Source organism: Coregonus clupeaformis, unplaced genomic scaffold (assembly GCF_020615455.1).
Source record: "Coregonus clupeaformis isolate EN_2021a unplaced genomic scaffold, ASM2061545v1 scaf1602, whole genome shotgun sequence".
NCBI lineage: Eukaryota > Metazoa > Chordata > Actinopteri > Salmoniformes > Salmonidae > Coregonus > Coregonus clupeaformis.
The window spans coordinates 46,190-65,539 of NW_025535056.1; the positions used below are offsets into that span (position 1 = coordinate 46,190).

General features: G+C 47.4%; 2 protein-coding genes across 4 annotated transcripts in view; one reads left to right on the forward strand and one right to left on the reverse strand.

Annotated features, from left to right (window-relative positions):
* The first annotated feature begins 3,994 nt into the window (after window positions 1-3,994).
* On the forward strand, window positions 3,995-7,517 carry LOC123487288 (golgin subfamily A member 6-like protein 22). Its single transcript, XM_045218481.1, has 2 exons — window positions 3,995-4,132; window positions 4,591-7,517. Exons 1-2 carry the CDS (start codon window positions 3,995-3,997, stop codon window positions 6,598-6,600), a joined length of 2,148 nt encoding a protein of 715 aa, XP_045074416.1. The 3' UTR covers window positions 6,601-7,517.
* A 7,394-nt stretch (window positions 7,518-14,911) lies between these two features.
* Window positions 14,912-19,350, reverse strand: part of LOC121561778 (uridine-cytidine kinase 1) — a 42,133-nt gene continuing 37,694 nt past the window's right edge. For 2 of the 3 annotated variants that reach the window (XM_045218477.1, XM_041874246.1), the window contains exons 4-6: window positions 15,630-15,772; window positions 15,343-15,437; window positions 15,033-15,127 (exon numbers count right to left, since the gene is read on the reverse strand). In XM_045218477.1, the coding sequence (XP_045074412.1) occupies window positions 15,068-15,127; window positions 15,343-15,437; window positions 15,630-15,772 (298 nt within the window). In that variant the 3' untranslated portion in view covers window positions 15,033-15,067. Of the gene's footprint in view, window positions 14,967-15,032; window positions 15,128-15,342; window positions 15,438-15,629; window positions 15,773-19,350 lie in introns of those variants that run through there. The other variant, XM_045218478.1, reaches the window with a different exon arrangement.

The window sequence follows — 19,350 nt, forward strand, 5'->3', positions numbered from 1 at the left end:
TACCTGGCTCCACAACTGGCATTCTGACTGCATTCTTGTTTCTGCTTCAATAGCAGCAGACATCTCCTCTGACACAATCAGGCTGTCCAAATGACATTGTTGTATGTAGTTGGGCTCAAAATCAATGGGAAATTTAAAGTTGTAACCTTCAATAGGCAACTGAGGAAACTCACTGGCACCAGGGTGTTTAATAATATCTCTACTTAATTCTAGAGGGCACTGGTAATAAAGCACAGACCCAAATGGCACAGGGCCAAATTTAGAGTCCACCAAATTAAGGCCCTCAAGCCCGTGCAGCAATTTGCAAATCCCTGGTTGTGGACGGATGTCTTTCAGTTTCTCAGCACTGGCCATGACGTGAGGATCCGGAATAGGCCCTGGCATGAAAGTGAGATATGTCAAGTTTAGATTTCATTAAATGCCACCTTATCTTTTTCACTAAAAAAGACAACCACACTCATCCAGTCTCGTACATGCTTCTAATACAAATAAAAAAATATCCACTGAAAGTCTATATAAAAAGTAACAAATAATAATCACTTTTATGTTTGTATTATTTTAGAAATGCACTAAAGTCTTTGTGCTCTAGTACAGGCGGGGGCTCATTCAGACTCACCATCATAGGCTCGGTACAGTGTGCACTTCACACCAGCTCTGACACTTGTTTTTTTCTTAGCCGCTGGTTTACACACCGCCATATCATTGGTGGCCTCTGGTACAATTCCCTGTGATATAATAATGATGAACAATACATTGTCAAAAGTCAATACAAACTGCAAAGTTCTGCATCAGTGTAACAAATAATGTCTGACCTGTGTCCTAGGCCGGTGCCAGGTCTGCAGTGCGCTGGTGCATGACAGAGGCAATGGCACTGTCTTAAAGCCCATGGTAACATAGTGAGCACTTTGAAAAAGAAGTGCTACTATGTGATTACATAGTGCTTTCCCAGCAGAGCAGGAACATGACATGTGATTGAGTACCACAGGAACCTCTGCAGAGTCTAGTGTAACCTGTTCATAGAGACATAACAATTAGTGCTGTACTTACAAAACATTTTTTTCTGCGTTTCATTATAAACTACTGTACACAATTTTCAAAACCCAATTTCTTTTTTTAATTAAGAAAAATTGGCTGTTCTGAAACCTTTGACAAGTAGTGCCAACACTTATCGAAAATTTGAACATTTTGAGTTATCACAGAATCTTTCCCAGTCTTTATTGCCGTCAACAACCCACATCGGTTTGTTAGAATTTCGTTGTGTATTAAGTTTAATGATACAAAATCAGAGCTCAGACTGAGAAACAAACTGATCCACAGTGGAACATTGTGGAATCATTCTTATTAAATCTGCAACCGCAGCAAAACACAACAAAAAGAAAACTTATCTATCTTAACCTATCTTATCATAATGTTAGAGAACTGTTTATCTGAGAAACCTGAAGCCGATGAGCCTCCTCATTTTTCTTCATGGACCTGTAACATCGCCCTCTCACTGTCACCTCACCGTTAACTACACTTGAGACTGTTTCAATACAGTGATTGGGAGAAAGGGCGCAGCATTAGCCATTAATACATTACTGACTCTTATCTTACGGTCGATACAAACAGCAGTAATATTAAAAAGAGGCTGCAAAACAGAAACTCGTCAGCTCATAACCTTCGCTAGCATAGGGCTAATTTAAGCTAAATAAAGATAAACACGTACCTTCATAATCAAACAGGTAACCTTCAACGAAGAACTTGTAGCCTTTATCAAGCTTCGATCTTGAAGTAAGGGACCACTTGTCAGCAAGTCGTTCTACGTCGTTAAGTCGTATTGGTGGCAGATGTGAAAGGGACTGGGTGAACTCCATAATGATGTGCTACTAGCTAAGCGTTCCTAAGCGACACCGGATGTAAACATAACCTGCATCGCGGCAGAACGGAAGTTGTCTGACGTCACGTGAAAAGGGCCTATTGCCGCCACCTCTGTACGGGGTCCTCTTCTTTGATATTATGGCGGTCCGCAAACAAATGCTATTGGTGCATGCCGCCACCTACTGTTTTGGCTGTATATCAGCCCAAATAATTAACAAAATAATACAAAACAAAAATCAATGCGCTCCTTTATTCAGATTCAACTGCCAACGCCCATCCCTGCAGGTTCTGGGGCCTGAGAAAAAAATAGCATCTTCGGACAGTATTCTTTGCACCGTTTGGGCAGTGAAGTCATGGAAACCCAAAAACCTTTCAGCCGATGATACTATTATGTCCAGTTTCTTGGACTTTTTGTTCGTTTGTGCAGTACAATTAATCACATGCGCGATAAACACCATAACATTCACCTTCTTCACAATCAGCATATCAGTTTCCCTCAACTGTTGAACAACACTCTGAATCTCCCCAGTCTAGCTGCTTTATAAAACAATAATCTGTTCACGTTCATACGTGTAACAACGCGAGAACACGGACAAGCACTTCCTTCAGAAAAATAATGTTTGTAAAAACGTCAAAATAAGTGTCCTCATTTTGAAACTCATGAAATAAGTGTGAAAAAAATGCTGTAATGTTGCAATAATACATTAAATTGGCCACCATGCAGTTTTTGTAATGTTCTATTGCCTAGGCCTACTGGTTCTCTGAAGCATCCTGAAGAGTTACCTTGTTGTATAATGTATACCATTTACAACTGGAATCTATATTGATATTACAATAAGGTGTGTATATTTTTTTCTTATGAATACATTTCTTTCTTGTTGTCCAATAATTTTCACTTAGCAAAAATTACTTAATATCAAGGCAAAACTGATTGTGTGGATGAACAAAGGTAATGTTTACATAGTCCTATGTACATCCCAAATGGCACCCTATAAAGTACACTATCGGCCCTGGTCAAAAGTAGTACACTATGTAGGGAATAGGGTGCAATTTTAGGACACAATCAGAGGACACCCGCTCATGTATCATGGACAGTAGCTGTGAAGTGATACACATTGTTGCAGTGTGGTTTTTACTATGTTTATGAGCTTACTACTACAAAATATACTGTATTTCAACCATAGAAGTGGGTTAATTGGTTAAGGTAATTGAAAATAGGCCTATTTGGCTCTGGTGATTTGTCTGTCAGAGTGGGTGTGGTCTCCCATGGCATCACATTACATCACAATCATGATGTCATAAATGACTGTGTTCAGATATGTTGACAGCCTAAATGGTTTGCCATAGCGTTACTGTCACATTACGGCAACACTTAAGTTCAATTCAGGGTCAAAACCATTGCTATAGTAGTCCTACTTTGTGGCACAATTTAATTGAGTTTATTTAAATAATATAATAATATTTTTAAGCCATATTGTATCTTTTCAGGATTACAGTAATTGAGGGAACTATGGGAAAGTTCTCCTTCCCAAGGCTCATCATAAGAATGGTTAGAATCCCTTTTCTCTCACCACCCTCAGTCAAAACTCCAGCGCTTTAAAATCATCATTTTGACATTTAGGCCTATGAGCTTTTCTAAGATTGAAAATAACAAGCTTGTATAATGATAACCTCATTACTGACTGCATGTTTGTCCTCATTTTAATTTCTAGCCATGGGCAAATCGGACTGCAGGGACGATTTCTGCACAGGAACTAACGAACTCCACAGGCTCAGACCAAACCACCCTCACAACTCCTCACAACTCCCCAGCCATACTGTAAGTCCCATCTGCAGGCTAACTCTATGATCTCTAAAGTGGTCCAGACTAATAATTTATGGCCAATCAGTGTAAACTTCAGTACGAACTACGGCTTGATCTAGTGTCAACATTATACCTTCTTGATATTCTATATCAACGGAAAACGATGGAAGGCACATAATAATCCAATGAGTAAAACAAAATATACCATGTTCTATTCTCAATATCCCTACTGCCCCAAAGGTGTGTAGGCAGGGCAAGGAGAACACCGATTCAACCCCGAAGAAGAGGAAAAAGAAGAGGCACAATGAGAAGGGGACACAGGTTGAACTAGGCATGCGGGAGGATATCCATGACCTTGAGCTCGCCCATTGGAGATTGGCTAAAGAGACATGGAGAGCTGAGCGAGGAAACATAAGGGAGATGAAGGCGCTGTATGGAGAAATATTTAGGCTGCACAAGTTGTTGGAGGAGGTAACGAGCAGTTTTCTTAAATCAGACTTCTCAGTAGATATACTGTAGTTGCTTTGAGATGTTCCCAATCCTGATACACGGAAATTAGATCTAAATAGTTTGAATAGTGAAATAAGACAGCAATAAAAAAAAACTGCACACTGGTAGTATTCTCAGGAATGTCTGCATTCTGCACTGGTAGTATTCTCAGGAAGGTCTGCATTCTGCACTGGTAGTATTCTCAGGAAGGTCTGCATTCTGCACTGGTAGTATTCTCAGGAAGGTCTGCATTCCTAGAAGAGTTGAAAAAGAATAAATCCAAAAGTGTGGACGATCCCATTTTCCTAATAAGCTAATATACAGTAATAAAATGTTTTCTCTATAATATGTACTACCCATACACATATAATTGTTTTAAGATAGTAATAACATGGACCATCAAGCTATTAAGTAATAAAAATGTGTCTGTCATCATACAGATTGGGGTAGATAAAGGGGTGATCAAGCAGCGCTCCACCTCCTCCATTCTTTGTCCCGTCTCCCCGACACTGCCAGCTCTCCCCAGGTACAATCTCCACAGGTACCTCACCAAAAGCCAATCGGAGTGTGACCAGCATGCCGCCGCCACCCAGAAGAACCCGGCTAAGAAACACTCAATCTTTCCCCCTCTGGTCACACAGAGCTGCACCTCCCCTGACAAACGGCCTCATTCTCCGTCCAAGACGTCGCACCCACACGCTTCACACAGATTTTCTGTCCCATTCCACCTCCTGGCTCCTGGCCCTCCTGCCCAGCTGAGGCAGACCCATCCGCATGTCCACCCCAGGTCCCCATTGACTGACCAGGCAAAGGTCAAGGATAAGGTCAAGAGGTCAGAGGTTGCATCGTCTGAGGAATTGTCTGAGGAAGTTCAACGGAGAGGTGCAGAAATTGAGAATATGTATAAAGCGCAGCTGAAAGAGAGGATGGCCCAAAAGAGAAAGGAAGAGATTCTGAAGAAAAGGATAAACAACTATGACAAGAACGATGACACTGAGGCCTCCTGCTCCTCTGCAGTAGGACAATCCAAGACCCCTGCCACAGCCCCCGAGCGTCCGGCCAGCCCAGAGGCCACCACAGATGCCACGCCAGTGGCCGTCCAAGAGGACACTCAGGGGGCCACCCAGCAGGACCTAGCAGAGGTTGTGAATGTGCTCAAGAGGCAGTCATCTGACCTATACCTGCCTGACGACGTTTGTGAGGATTCACTCACGTGGAGCTCCATTTACGAGGAGCTGTGCCCACTTGCTCACAGGGTGAACTCAGAAGCTGACTACATCAAGGCGCTCTGCGACACCACTGAGAAGGCTGTGACGCCCTTACGCTTGTCTCAGGAGGATGTGTCTCAGAGTATGAGTGAGGACACAAGTGAGGAGGGGAGTAGTGAAAGTGAGGAGAGCATGAGTGGACAACAACAGAGATGTCTACACAGGGATCCTTATGGTGAGAGGGAGAGGAAGAAGATTGATAGTCGTACAATGGAAGGGAGATATGCAACCGCAAATGCAATGTCTATGATGGCGAGCCTAGGGAAAGAAGAACTTAATGCCATGAGCTACGCAGAGAGGATTAAATATTTCAAGGACGAGGCTAAGAAAAATGAAGAGATGTTGAAGATGAAAAGTGGGAAGGAAAAAGAAAGGAAGGCGGAGAAAGACAGGGAAGAAGAGCTAAAAAAGTGGGAAAAGAGACAGAAGAAATCGGTTGAGGAGGAAAGGAAAATGACAGAAAAGATGGAAAAAAAGAAGTTAGAGGAGCAGATGAAAAGGGAGAAGGCAGAGATGAAACTAAAGATCGAACAAGAGAAAAAGAGACAAGAGCAAGAGAAAAAGAGAGAAAAAAAAGAAATGAAGAAGCAGCAGATGCAACAGAAGGCCCGTGAAAAAGAAGAGAAAAAGAGGGTGGAGAAAGAAAAAAAGAGGGAGAAAAAGAGGGCAGAGGAGTTGAAAAAGATTGAGAAACAGAGGATGGAGGAGGAGAAGAACAGGGAAAAGGAGAGAATGAAGGTGCTGGAGATGCAGCAAAAGGCACAAGAGAAAGAAGAGAAAAGGAGGAAGGAGGAGAAGAAAAGGAGATTGAAGATACAGCAGGAACAAGAGAAGGAGGAGAAGAAAAGGCAGAAAAGGATATGGGACGAGGATAAGAAGAGAGCAGAGCTTCAAAGAATAAAAGATGACGAGGCCAGGTTCAAGATGGAGATGGAGAAACTGTATGAGAGAGAAGAGCGGATTGCACAGATTGAAAGAGAAAAGAGGCGTGCGAAGTATGAGAAAAAAGGGCAGACACAGAGAGCAAAACAGGTGGTGCCATACCAGGTCACAGCGTTTACATCTTTGTGGACGGAAGAGAGGGAGCAGTGTCCAGAGACCGCTCACGCACAGTCTGCCAAGAGGAGAACAAGGAAGAAGCAGAAGAATGAGGCGGACGAGGCGTTGACAACTTTTGAGTAGATGACGAAAGAAAAGCGAGCAGACAAAGGAAGAAAGAAATGTTGTCAATGCTCTTAGGTATGTTAATAGATGTAAATAAACAAACATTTTTATATTTAAGGCAAAAAACTAACAACAAAACTGGAAAAGGTGCAAAAGGGGGGGGAATAATACAGAGCCAGGCATGAGGGTGAAGAGGAGAAAACATGAGAGGAGGAAGGGAGACCAGAGTGGTTTATCAGGAGGGAAATAGGAGATATAGATTTCAAGTTCTGATGGACAGAATCAGGACGGACCATGGGATAAAAGGTCAATGAGATTAGCAGTAAAGAAGAGCTAAGTGGATCAAAATAAAGTTATGGAAAACGCAAGGGGGAGGGCAATACTCAGAGGCAGAAGAAGACAAGATAAACAGAGACCAAGAGAAAAGAGGTGAAACCGTTTCATAAGAGTAATAGAGAGGAGATGGACATATGGGCAAATTAGCTATCCCAACTGGAACCTAGCTAATGCATTCCGAAGAGGCAGACTTCCAGTCTGAGGTAGATGAAAAGAGCAGCCATAGAAACAGATCTGTAGAAGCATCAATTGGAAAGGATGGGAGGGTTGGAGGAGGAGCACATTTGGATGACTACATTAGGTAAGTGTTTAGGATCAAAGCCTGTTCTCTGTAGACAACTGTATTAGTGTTGACAGAAGTGCATTTATGCAATGTCTTTCAACTCAAAAACTACAATTCCTGATCTCATGTGATTATTCACCTCATGTAAGTGGGCTTTCGGATGTTTATTTTTTCCTGAAACAGATTGTGGCATTTGAGGTCACTTTATCTGATGAAGCATCAATAGGAGAGGATGAAAGGGAGGGAGGGAGAGGAAAAGACAGAAGAACAGATGAGGTAAGTGCTTGGGCTTGTGATAAGAGGATGGGGGCTCCAGAACTCGGCTTCATTATTTAAAATTATAAGACAAATGTATTACTGTGAATCCCATTCGTTCAATGACTGTTTGTTGTTTTACAGGAGCACTATGTTCTGCTTCCGTGTGGATTGACAGCATTGCTTTAATGAGCTGCTGGAGGGAACAATGGAGGAAGAGGGAGAGCGTCCATTATAGGCAGTTTGCCATGGCCCTAAATGGGCTTTTGGATGTTCATTTTTCCTGCTTTATATCATACAACTTTACAATAAAAATGAATTGCAAGCATCAGCCTTTTCTGTTTGAGTGTGATCAGTGCAGTAGTTGTAGGATTGGTGTAAACCCAAATAATATTCTGACACTAGTGTTCAGTTGGTATAAAATAGTGTGATAAGAAATGACCAACATGTTATGAAAACAATATAGAGATATAAATATCAAAAGCAGTGTTGCATTTATTTAGTAATTGCTATTTCTCACTCATAGAGAATGGTGTCCTTGTTGTGATCAGTCCATCGACAAATGCATGTATGCGCATACACACACAGAGAGTTAATCATGATTTCCCTGAGTCATCAGACTCTGGTGAAGGTTTCTTTGCATCTGCATCTTGAGCAGTCTGTGTTGAATCCTTGCCGGACTTGTCTACAACAATCTCGAAGGCCGCCTCTCCTTCTACCCTCTTCACTTTCTCCCCTTTCGCTGCAAGGATTTCCTCAATGTTCCTGTAGGGAAAAAAACAAACCATGAATAAAAAAAATATATATTCAGGAATAATACTCAAGTCTTAAGGAGGCTGCATGCAAACAGAGCGAAGGAGCGTCGTATATGGTCCGTTCCAAAATCTGAGTCACACAAAAGTACCTAGAACTACCTGTGAATATTATGCTGGGTTTGCGTGAAGTGTGTAGGGCCCTTTAGTCCACACAAACGTTACAGCCTATTAATACGGTATTCACTTATGATTCACTATGACTGCAGTTCCATTTCTCTTCTGTGCATGTCACTATCAATAGGGGAAATACATTTACATTTAAGTCATTTAGCAGAGTGATTTACAGTTAGTGAGTGCATACTTTTTTTTTTTCTTCTTCATACTGGCCCCCCGTGGGAATCGAACCCACAACCCTGGCATTGCAAGCGCCATGCTCTACCAACTGAGCTACAGGAGACAATACGTAGACTATTAGCTAAAGACCTGTCCATAAAGTTCCCAGCTGCGCCTGAATCGACCAGCGCCTTACACTGGGGAACTACCGTGTAATCAGGGAAGTTGACGTGGATGGTGAAATGCGCAGCAGAGGGCTCTGAACGAGTGTGGGTTTGCGCTACCTGAGGTGACGCGAGAGTGCCCTGCCTGCATAACATTGTAATACTGTGCATGCATGTAAAATGTTCACAACTACATTAACTTGGCCACCAACCTCTTTCCCTTCAGGTCAGAGAACCAACCCAAGTTGTCAGCAATAATGTGGTGTTTTTCACATCCTGGGCAGGTCACTAGGACAACACCTTTATGATAGGCTACCTTGGATATCCTCTTTGTTGACCTGGTTGAGCACACCTGCATACAGATCATTGACAGTAAAATAATGATACCGTTTATTAGAAGAGTCAGGGTGAAGAGTCAGTCTGAACTTTATAAACTATCCATATAATCTTATTCATTATCTAAAAGGCAAAACTGATCCATCAGCACTGATCCATCAGCACTCCTACTCTGAGATGGTTTGTGGATACGGGCCCTGAGTACCAGTGTTCTGATCACCTCACCAACCAAATCTTGATTGACAAATCATGCTATGCCTGTCACTGTAGAAACATGATGTGAACAAGAACTGATCTTCCATTTAAAAGTGGGGGCGACTGCTGGGCTCCCTAGGGGGAGGTTGGAGGTGGCGTTATCCAGGTCCCCCTGCTCCGAGATGGCCCGCTTGAAGCCCCGGCTGTGCCCATTCACCACTCCTCCACGGTGCCACTTACAGTGTAACGATCCCGGCAGTCTGAGTCGGGTCCTGTCTGTGGACTAGTTTTTCGGCTCGTGATCTCCAGTTTCCCGAGGGTTCTGGAACGCTCCGGGGAGCTCTCTTGATTTCCGCACCTGCATCCCATCAGCAATCTGCACACCTGGTCCTGATCATCACCCTTCTTAGGCTCTGGCCTAACATCCATTCCCTGCCGGATCGTTAGCCATGAACAGTAGGTTTACCAGAGTATCAGTCTTAGAGCTTCTAGCGTTAGTTTTGTTGTTTTGCACCTTGTTGGTTTGTTGTTTACTTACCTCCGTTTTGTTCCATCTGCAGTCACTCGTCCGGAACCTTCATCCAACCTCTGCCTGGTGGTCGGCGGCTGCCGAGCCATGATTGGATCAACCACTGCACCCCCAACAACTAACCAACGCCGCCCGCTCTGTTCCCTGGATTATTCAGCATCACTCTTGAATTTGTAAATAAACACTCACCTTCGTTTCAACTTACCTTGTCCTGGTCTGCTTCTGGGTTCTGGCTTTGTAACTCGTGACAGAACGATCCGGCCAGTAATGAACCCAGCGGACCTGGACTCTGTTCGCCATGCCATTTCCCATCAGGAGAAGATGTTGGGACAACATAGCACGGCACTACAGGAGATAGCGTTGTCAGTTCGGAACCTTTCTACCGGTCTGACGGAGGTCCAGAACCAGCGCAAGTTTCCGGTGGAGGATTCACTACCGGTTTCACCCATCTCGCCTGCCGCGTCTGGAGCTGTGTCCTTCCGTGAGCCCAAGGTTCCGGCGCCGGATAAATATGAGGGGGAGCTGGGAAGATGCCGTTCTTTCCTTATGCAGTGTGGGTTAGTGTTCGATCTACAGCCCTACTCTTATGCCACAGACAAGGCTAGGATAGCCTTTGTGATTGAGTTGCTGCGTGGTCGAGCGCTGGAGTGGGCTTCAGCCGTTTGGGAACGACAAGACCCCTGCATGGCTTCATACCAGGGGTTCACGGCCGAGATGAGGAAGCTCTTCGACCATTCCGTCCGAGGGAGGGACGCAGCTAGGCGCCTGTTTTCGCTTCACCAAGGAACTCGCAGCGTGGCCGACTTCGTGATCGAGTTCAAGACGTTGGCTGTGGAGAGTGGGTGGAATGAGGAGTCTCTGCAAGCGGCCTTTTACCAGGGTCTGTCGGAGCAGCTCAAGGATGAGTTGATCTCCTATCCGGAGCCTAGTGACCTGGACAGCTTGGTAGCCTTGTCTATTCGGGTGGATAATCGAGTCCGAGAGCGAAGGAGGGAGAAGCAATGGGGTCCGTCCAATCGATCAGCTTCTCAGTTCCCAGTCGGGTCGGGTGGTGGACCAGAACACGTCGATCATTCTCCACCACAAAGGATTAGTGGAGAGGTCCTCTCTCCCGATTCTGAACCCATGCAAGTGGGGCGGCACGGGTTAACCAAGGAGGAGCGTCAACATAGACGTAAGACCAACTGCTGCCTCTACTGTGGTAGCTCGGGACATTACATCTCCACTTGTTCCCGGCGGTCGTCAAACTGCCCGGCTCGCTAAAGTTGGGAGGACTTTTAGCGAGCCAGTTTCAACCTCTCAGTACCTCTGTCAGACCCCGTTTCCCGGCTACCCTTGTGAACAGGAATCAGAGCTTAGCGATTAACGCTTTTATCGATTCAGGTGCCGATGGAAGCTTTCTTGATGCCGAGTTGGTGGAACAGCTGGGGCTTTCCAAGGAGCAATTGCCGGAAGCCATTGAAGCGACCACTCTGAACGGCAGTAGTCTGGCACGTATCACGATGAGGACTGAACCGGTTAAGATGCTGTTGTCGGGGAATCATTCGGAGATGATTTCATTCTTCATTCTGCCGTCTTCCCATGTTCCTCTGGTCCTTGGATACCCCTGGCTGAAGGAACACAATCCCACGTTCGATTGGGTGACGGGCAAGGTAACGAGTTGGAGCCTTGATTGTCATGCTAACTGTCTCAAGACTGCCTGTCCCCATTCGGTTCCCAGTCAGGTGATTGAGGCTAAACCCCCAGATTTGTCCCTGGTTCCCGAGACATATCACGATTTGGGGGAAGTGTTCAGTAAGCAGAAGGCTCTGTCACTCCCTCCCCACCGACCATATGATTGTGCCATCAACCTGTTCCCTGGAGCTGTCTACCCCAAGGGAAGGTTATACAGTATCTCCCGCCCTGAACGTGAAGCTTTGGAGACCTACATCAAGGAGTCCCTAGCTGCTGGTCTCGTTCGTCCCTCGTCATCACCCCTGGGGGCAGGATTCTTCTTTGTGGGTAAGAAGGATGGATCTCTTCGACCGTGTATTGATTATCGGGGGTTGAATGACATCACGGTCAAGAACAAGTATCCCCTGCCCTTGATGAGTTCTGCCTTCGACTCCTTACAGGGTGCTACGGTGTTCACCAAGCTAGACCTACGCAATGCGTATCACATGGTCCGGATCAGAGAGGGAGACGAGTGGTTGACGGGTTTCAATACACCGATGGGTCACTTCGAGTATCAGGTGATGCCGTTTGGACTGACCAATGCTCCAGCGGTATTCCAGAGTATGGTGAACGACGTCCTGAGAGATATGATCGGTCTCTTTGTGTTTGTTTACCTGGATGACATTCTGATCTTCTCGAAGGAACCTTCCGACCACGTCCAGCATGTCCGGCAGGTTCTGCAGCGATTGTTGGAGAATCGCCTGTTCGTGAAGGCCGAGAAGTGCGAGTTTCACGCCCACACGACATCCTTTCTCGGGTACATCATCTCCAGGGGAGAGATTAGGATGGACCAGGAGAAGGTTAGAGCGGTTCTGGAATGGGCCCAGCCCGGTACGAGATTGCAGCTCCAGAGATTTTTGGGGTTTGCGAATTTCTACCGCAGATTCATCCGGGATTACAGCCGTGTGGCCGCTCCGTTAACGGCCTTGACTTCCAGTATCCGGAGCTTCAAGTGGAATCCGGAGGCGGATCGAGCGTTTCTGGATTTGAAGAGGCGATTCACCAACGCACCGATTCTCTCTCAACCGGACACGGCCCGTCAGTTCGTCGTTGAAGTGGACGCGTCTGATGTGGGAGTTGGCGCCATCCTGTCGCAGCGATGCTCCACGGACAGTAAACTCCATCCCTGCGCCTACTACTCTCGTCGCCTTTCGCCTGCGGAGAGGAATTACGATGTGGGTAACCGGGAGCTTCTCGCGGTGAAACTTGCCTTGGAGGAGTGGCGCCACTGGTTGGAGGGGGCGGAGCAGCCGTTTATTGTCTGGACTGACCACAAGAATCTTGCTTACGTGCAATCGGCTAGACGTCTCAACTCCCGTCAGGCCAGGTGGTCGTTGTTTTTCGGACGATTCAATTTTTTCCCTGACGTTCCGACCTGGATCTAAGAACGGCAAGGCGGACGCCTTGTCTCGGATGTTCTCCAAGACGGAGGAGAGTGGGTCCAAGACCGAGACAATTCTCCCCCGGAACTGCGTCGTGGGAGCTGTTAGGTGGAAGATTGAGGAGGAGGTGATGGCGGCTCTTCGGACGCAGCCCGGTCCCGGTAACGGTCCACCCGGTCGGTTGTTTGTGCCTGAGTCGGTTCGTCCTGCGGTCCTCAAATGGTCCCACGCCAGCAAGATGGCTTGTCACCCTGGCGTGGCTCGGACGATGGCGTTTCTTCGCAGACGTTTTGGTGGCCTGCCATGGCCGAGGATACTCGGGGTTATGTTGCTGCCTGTCCAGTGTGTGCGCAGAATAAGAGTACCAATCGGCCCAGCTCTGGACTACTTCACCCCCCTTCCTATTCCCCGGCGACCATGGTCGCATCTGGCCCTGGACTTTGTCTCTGGGTTGCCCGCTTCTGAGGGGAACACGGTCGTTCTGACTATCGTGGACAGATTCAGCAAGTTCGCCCACTTTGTGCCAATTGCCAAGCTTCCCTCTGCCTCGGAGACGTCCGAGATCCTGGTTAGGGAGGTTTTCAGGGTCCACGGGTTGCCCAGTGATATCGTTTCCGACCGTGGCCCTCAGTTTACCTCTGCTGTCTGGAAGTCCTTCTGTTTGGCCATTGGAGCTACAGTCAGTCTCACATCTGGTTTTCACCCCCCAATCTAATGGTCAGGCGGAGAGAGCCAACCAGAAGATGGAATCCACGCTACGCTGCCTGGCCTCTTCCAACCCCACCTCCTGGGTCTCTCAGTTGCCTTGGGTTGAGTATGCCCACAATACTCTCCCTACATCTGCCACTGGGATGTCTCCCTTCCAGTGCCTGTATGGCTACCAACCTCCCTTGTTCCCTTCTCAGGAGAAGGAGCTCTCAGTGCCTTCTGTTCAGGCCCATATTCGTCGTTGCCACCGGACCTGGCATCGGGCCAGAAAGGCACTCCTTAGAGTTTCGGACCGGTATCAGCTCCAGGCGAATCGTCGCCGGATCCCCGCTCCCACCTACACCATCGGAGATAGGGTCTGGTTGGCCACACGGGATCTTCCTTTACGGACTGAGTCTAGGAAGTTGTTACCGAAGTTCATTGGTCCGTTTGTGGTGGAGAAGGTGATCAATCCGGTGGCAGTTCGACTCAAACTCCCGAGGACGCTCAGAGTCCATCCCACCTTTCATGTCTCCTGCCTCAAGCCTGTTTTCCTCAGTCCTCTGTTGCCTCCTCCGCCTCCTCCTCCTCCTCCTCGGATGATCGGAAGTGGTCCTGCCTACACGGTGCGACGCATCATGGATTCCAGACGGCGGGGCCGGGGTTTCCAGTATCTCGTGGACTGGGAGGGGTATGGTCCTGAAGAGAGGAGTTGGATTCCGCGGCGACAGATCCTAGATGCTGACCTCATCCGTGACTTCTACCGCCTCCATCCTGGCGCTCCGGGGAGTCCGCCCGGTGGCGTTCGTCGGAGGGGGGTACTGTAACGATCCCGGCAGTCTGAGTCGGGTCCTGTCTGTGGACTAGTTTTTCGGCTCGTGATCTCCAGTTTCCCGAGGGTTCTGGAACGCTCCGGGGAGCTCTCTTGATTTCCGCACCTGCATCCCATCAGCAATCTGCACACCTGGTCCTGATCATCACCCTTCTTAGGCTCTGGCCTAACATCCATTCCCTGCCGGATCGTTAGCCATGAACAGTAGGTTTACCAGAGTATCAGTCTTAGAGCTTCTAGCGTTAGTTTTGTTGTTTTGCACCTTGTTGGTTTGTTGTTTACTTACCTCCGTTTTGTTCCATCTGCAGTCACTCGTCCGGAACCTTCATCCAACCTCTGCCTGGTGGTCGGCGGCTGCCGAGCCATGATTGGATCAACCACTGCACCCCCAACAACTAACCAACGCCGCCCGCTCTGTTCCCTGGATTATTCAGCATCACTCTTGAATTTGTAAATAAACACTCACCTTCGTTTCAACTTACCTTGTCCTGGTCTGCTTCTGGGTTCTGGCTTTGTAACTCGTGACATACAGAGGTCCCCATTCAGGATGTCCTGGATGTGCTGCACGATGAGGTTGATGGCCACTGAGCATGAGAGGCAGATTAATAAGAGAGATGTAGGGAGGGAGGAGTGTGGAGAGAGAGGGATATGGAGAGGGTATGAGTCTGAAGGCTTCATCAGAGTGCTATAACTTACCCATGTTGTCAACTCCTCGAGGAATAATTACAGCTGCATATTTCTTGGTCTGGGGGGGAAAATAACTAATCAATCTAAATTTGGTAGCTAATGCTCTCAAAAGACTGCATTTAGAACATAATATAAATTAGTCACTGGGTGTTATATGTGTCATTATCTTTTAAATGTCCATAATTAGCCCTATTAATAATGAATGAAAGTGTCCATTATCTGTTAGTTATCATCGGTGTATGGTGAGGGTGTGTGGCTCTGCTGGACATTTACAGGCAAACAGAACTCCTCGAAGGCTGGCTTGACAAACGTGGTGTACTGGTTAAGGATCTGCTCCAGGTCTCTGCCTCTCTTCATGTCCCGCAGAACTGCAGGTCAAAACCAAAACAACAACAACCAGGTCAGGACCAAGACAACAACAACAACCAGGTCAGGACCAAGACAAATGTGACAATACAGTATATACATCAAATATGCTAGAGAAAAGTGTGTGTATGAGTATGGAAGTGGACGTGCATGTGACAATCCCCTTGTTAGGTGTGTGTGTGTTTCAGTAGTACCTCTGCGGGACAGCCTGACATCAGAGTCAGTGTCCACAAAGAGCTTCATGTGAAACATGTCCCTCACTTCCTGAGAGTAGAATACCAGAATGCCCTCAAACAGAACCACATCAGCGGGGTACACCGTGATCCTGTCCTGCAGCCTGGAAAACACACACACATTAAGCACCAAATGTATAGTACACACAGAGGTATTCTATTGACAGACTAACTTTCACGTGAATGCATGGTGTGTGTGTGTGTGTGTGTGTGTGTTAATTAATCTACAAATGCATTGACATTCATGTCTGAGGCTGCACACACCGGGACGATGAACGGCCAAAAGCAGTAGGTGCCGTGCTCTATGATTCAACACAGAATCAGAATGGCTGTCTGCGCTTAGTTTTCACAGTGGCAAATATATTTTTAAAAATATATGGCACACGACACCGGTCTGATTGACGCCTGTCTCAGTGGACTAATCCATTGGAGACCGCGGGGATGGCACACCAGTACCACCACTAGTACATTTACCGTTAATTACCATCATTTCTAATTACAATGTTTGTTTATGGTAATTTCTGTTAATGCTTTTTTTCTGTTAATGCATTCAATGTATTATTATTATTACAGTCTTACCGTTGTCATTGTCGGAGTGGACGCGTTGTTTGCAGAGCGCACAACCTACGTTTATTTCTGAGTTGTTAATTTATTCATTGTCTTTTGTTTGGAGAGCGCCTGTCAATCTTGAGTAAGGACACGCACCTTGTAACACATAGAAGTAGGCCTAGGCTACCTGGCCTGCGCGCAAATGTAGGCCTATAAATGTGCCCATTTGGGGATCTGATAGTATTTCTGATTTTCTTAATTCACCATCACTGTGGAGCTTCTCAAAGTAATTTTTTCTTTGCCTCATACAGCAAGTAAATGAAGTCTGTTTTTACATCCATTGAAAATGACAATAGTTCCTCAACGTAGCCTATTTCAAAATTATTTCCAGCTCTCTCCCTTTCGATAACCACACAGCATGAAAGGCAAAATAAATGTCATCCTCTGATCCAGTGGAAACGTCACAATATAGGCCTACCTGATTACTTCTTATCCCTTGCGCAAAATAGCCTACAGCTGTTGTCTGTCTGTCCGGAACTCACTGGCACAGGAAACTGAGGGCCCAAAACATTTTATACAATGTTGCAAGTTTGCTAGCACGAGCATCAGGCTGGACCAAGTTAATAGTTGATACAATGTTTTAAGTTCCTTGCAGACAGGCCATGCGTAGCCAATGGGATTTATAGTATATTTATTTTTATCAGGATATTTTCTACCTGCAGGCTGCAATTGTCACACCCTGGCTCTGGGACTCATTATGTTGAGCCAGGGTGTGTTCATTTCTATGTGTGTATTTCTATGTTGGTGTTCATTCTAGTTTGTTGTATTTCTATGTTTGCCTGAGTGACTCCCAATCAGAGGCAATGAGTGTCAGCTGTTGGCTGGTTGTCTCTGATTGGGAGCCATATTTAAACTGTATGTTTTCCCTTTGTGGTTGTGGGTTTTTGTTCCGTGTTCGGTCATTGATACCGTGGACGTCACGAGTCGTGTTTTGTTTTGTATTTTGACGCTTTAACTAATTAAAGTCATGTTTGTTCATCACGCTGCGCCTTGGTCTACTCCTTACCTCGACCTTGACAGAAAAACCCACCATGCAACGACCAAGCAGCGTGTCCAGGGGCAGCCCTTGGGGTGGACATGGGAGGAAGCGCCGGGAAAGGCCCTGGCGAAAGAGGAGCAGCGTGTCCAGGAGCAGGCAGCCTGGACATGGGAGGAGATATTGGACGGTAAAGGGTCCTGGACTTGGGGGGAAAACCTGGCCGGGATGGATCGCCGGCCATGGAGTGAGACAGTGGAGAGGCGACGGAGAGAGGAGCAACGGCGTGATCAGGGTCGTCGTCGGACGGTCGTGAGGCAACCCCAGAAAATTTTTAGGGGTGGGCACACGGCATGGACGACGGGGCTGACGGAGGAGAAAAGGGGGCGGATCCAGAAGGCCACCAGGCCAGGGGTTCACCGCCCTGTACGTCCTGTGCGGATGCCTCACACAGAGTGTGTGAGGGTAGGCATTCAGCCAGGACGGGTGGTGGCCGCTCTTCACTCCAGGCCTCCTATCCGTCTCCACAGCCCGGTTCGGCCTGTCCCTGCTCCACGCACCAAGCCTACGGTGTGCGTCGCCAGCCCAGCCCGGCCTGTCCCTGCTCCACGCACCAAGCCTACGGTGTGCGTCGACAGCCCGGTCCGGCCTGTTCCTGCCACCCGCACCAAGCCTACGGTGTGCGTCGCCAGCCCAGTCCGGCCTGTCCCTGCTCCACGCACCAAGCCTACGGTGTGCGTCGACAGCCCGGTCCGGCCTGTTCCTGCCACCCGCACCAAGTCTACGGTGCGCGTCGCCAGCCCGACCCGGCCTGTTCCTGCCACCCGCACCAAGTCTACGGTGCGCGTCGCCAGCCCGACCCGGCCTGGTCCTGCCACTCGCACCAAACCTACGGTGCGCGTCGCCAGCCCGGTCCGGCCTGTTCCTGCCACTCGCACTAAGCCAGGGGTGCGAGAAGTCAGCCTGGTAAGGCCCGTTCCTTCTCCACGCACCAAGCCAGGGGTGCGAGTCGTCAGCCTGGTAAGGCCCGTTCCTCCTCCACGCATCAAGCCAGGGGTGCGCGTCGTCAGCCTGGTAAGGCCCGTTCCTCCTCCACGCACCAAGCCAGGGGTGCGAGTCGACAGCCTGGTAAGGATCGCTCCTGTTAAGTCCAGTCCTGCTCCAGCCTGCGGGGCCAGACTGGACCAGGGGTACTATGGGGGGTGTATTGGAGGGTGGTGGTCAAGGCCGGAGCCAGAACCGCCGCCGAGGAGGTATGCCCGCCCAGCCCTCCCCTGGTTTGTTTAGTTGAGGCGCGGTCGCAGTCCGCGCCTTTAGGGGGGGGTACTGTCACACCCTGGCTCTGGGACTCATTATGTTGAGCCAGGGTGTGTTCATTTCTATGTGTGTATTTCTATGTTGGTGTTCATTCTAGTTTGTTGTATTTCTATGTTTGCCTGAGTGACTCCCAATCAGAGGCAATGAGTGTCAGCTGTTGGCTGGTTGTCTCTGATTGGGAGCCATATTTAAACTGTATGTTTTCCCTTTGTGGTTGTGGGTTTTTGTTCCGTGTTCGGTCATTGATACCGTGGACGTCACGAGTCGTGTTTTGTTTTGTATTTTGACGCTTTAACTAATTAAAGTCATGTTTGTTCATCACGCTGCGCCTTGGTCTACTCCTTACCTCGACCTTGACAGCAATGTTTTTATTTGTTGGCTTTATGTAGGCTATTTTTACATAGTTGGCAATGGCAATAGAAGTTACTTTTAGATTTGTATCATTTTCAATGTTGATTAACCACAACATTGATTTTGAGTTTTGAAGACTATTATAAATTAAATGAAACTGTTCTATGAAAATGAAAATCATAACTGGCACGCACGCAGTTCAGTAGAAATGGTACGATAACTTGGCACTCCAAATGGAAAAGGTTACCGACCGCTGGCGTAGCCTATTACCGGCAACTTCAGGAGCGTAACGGCAGAATCTGCGAAGACCAGCAGTAGAGGGAGGAGGGGGGTCAGGAACAGTTTTTTTTTATTCTGGTTAGGCTATATTGATCTCTGGCTCCCTCTTTAGTCATTTGTGTGTCTTCATTTTTCATCGCAGTGCTTAAA

What these genes read in the sequence shown, in the direction of transcription:
- LOC123487288 (XM_045218481.1), top strand. Translation starts at nt 3,995, where the DNA reads ATGCGGGAGGATATCCATGACCTTGAGCTCGCCCATTGGAGATTGGCT. An exon ending in TGCACAAGTTGTTGGAGGAG is followed by an intron (nt 4,133 to 4,590) that starts GTAACGAGCAGT and finishes GTCATCATACAG; the next exon opens with ATTGGGGTAGATAAAGGGGT.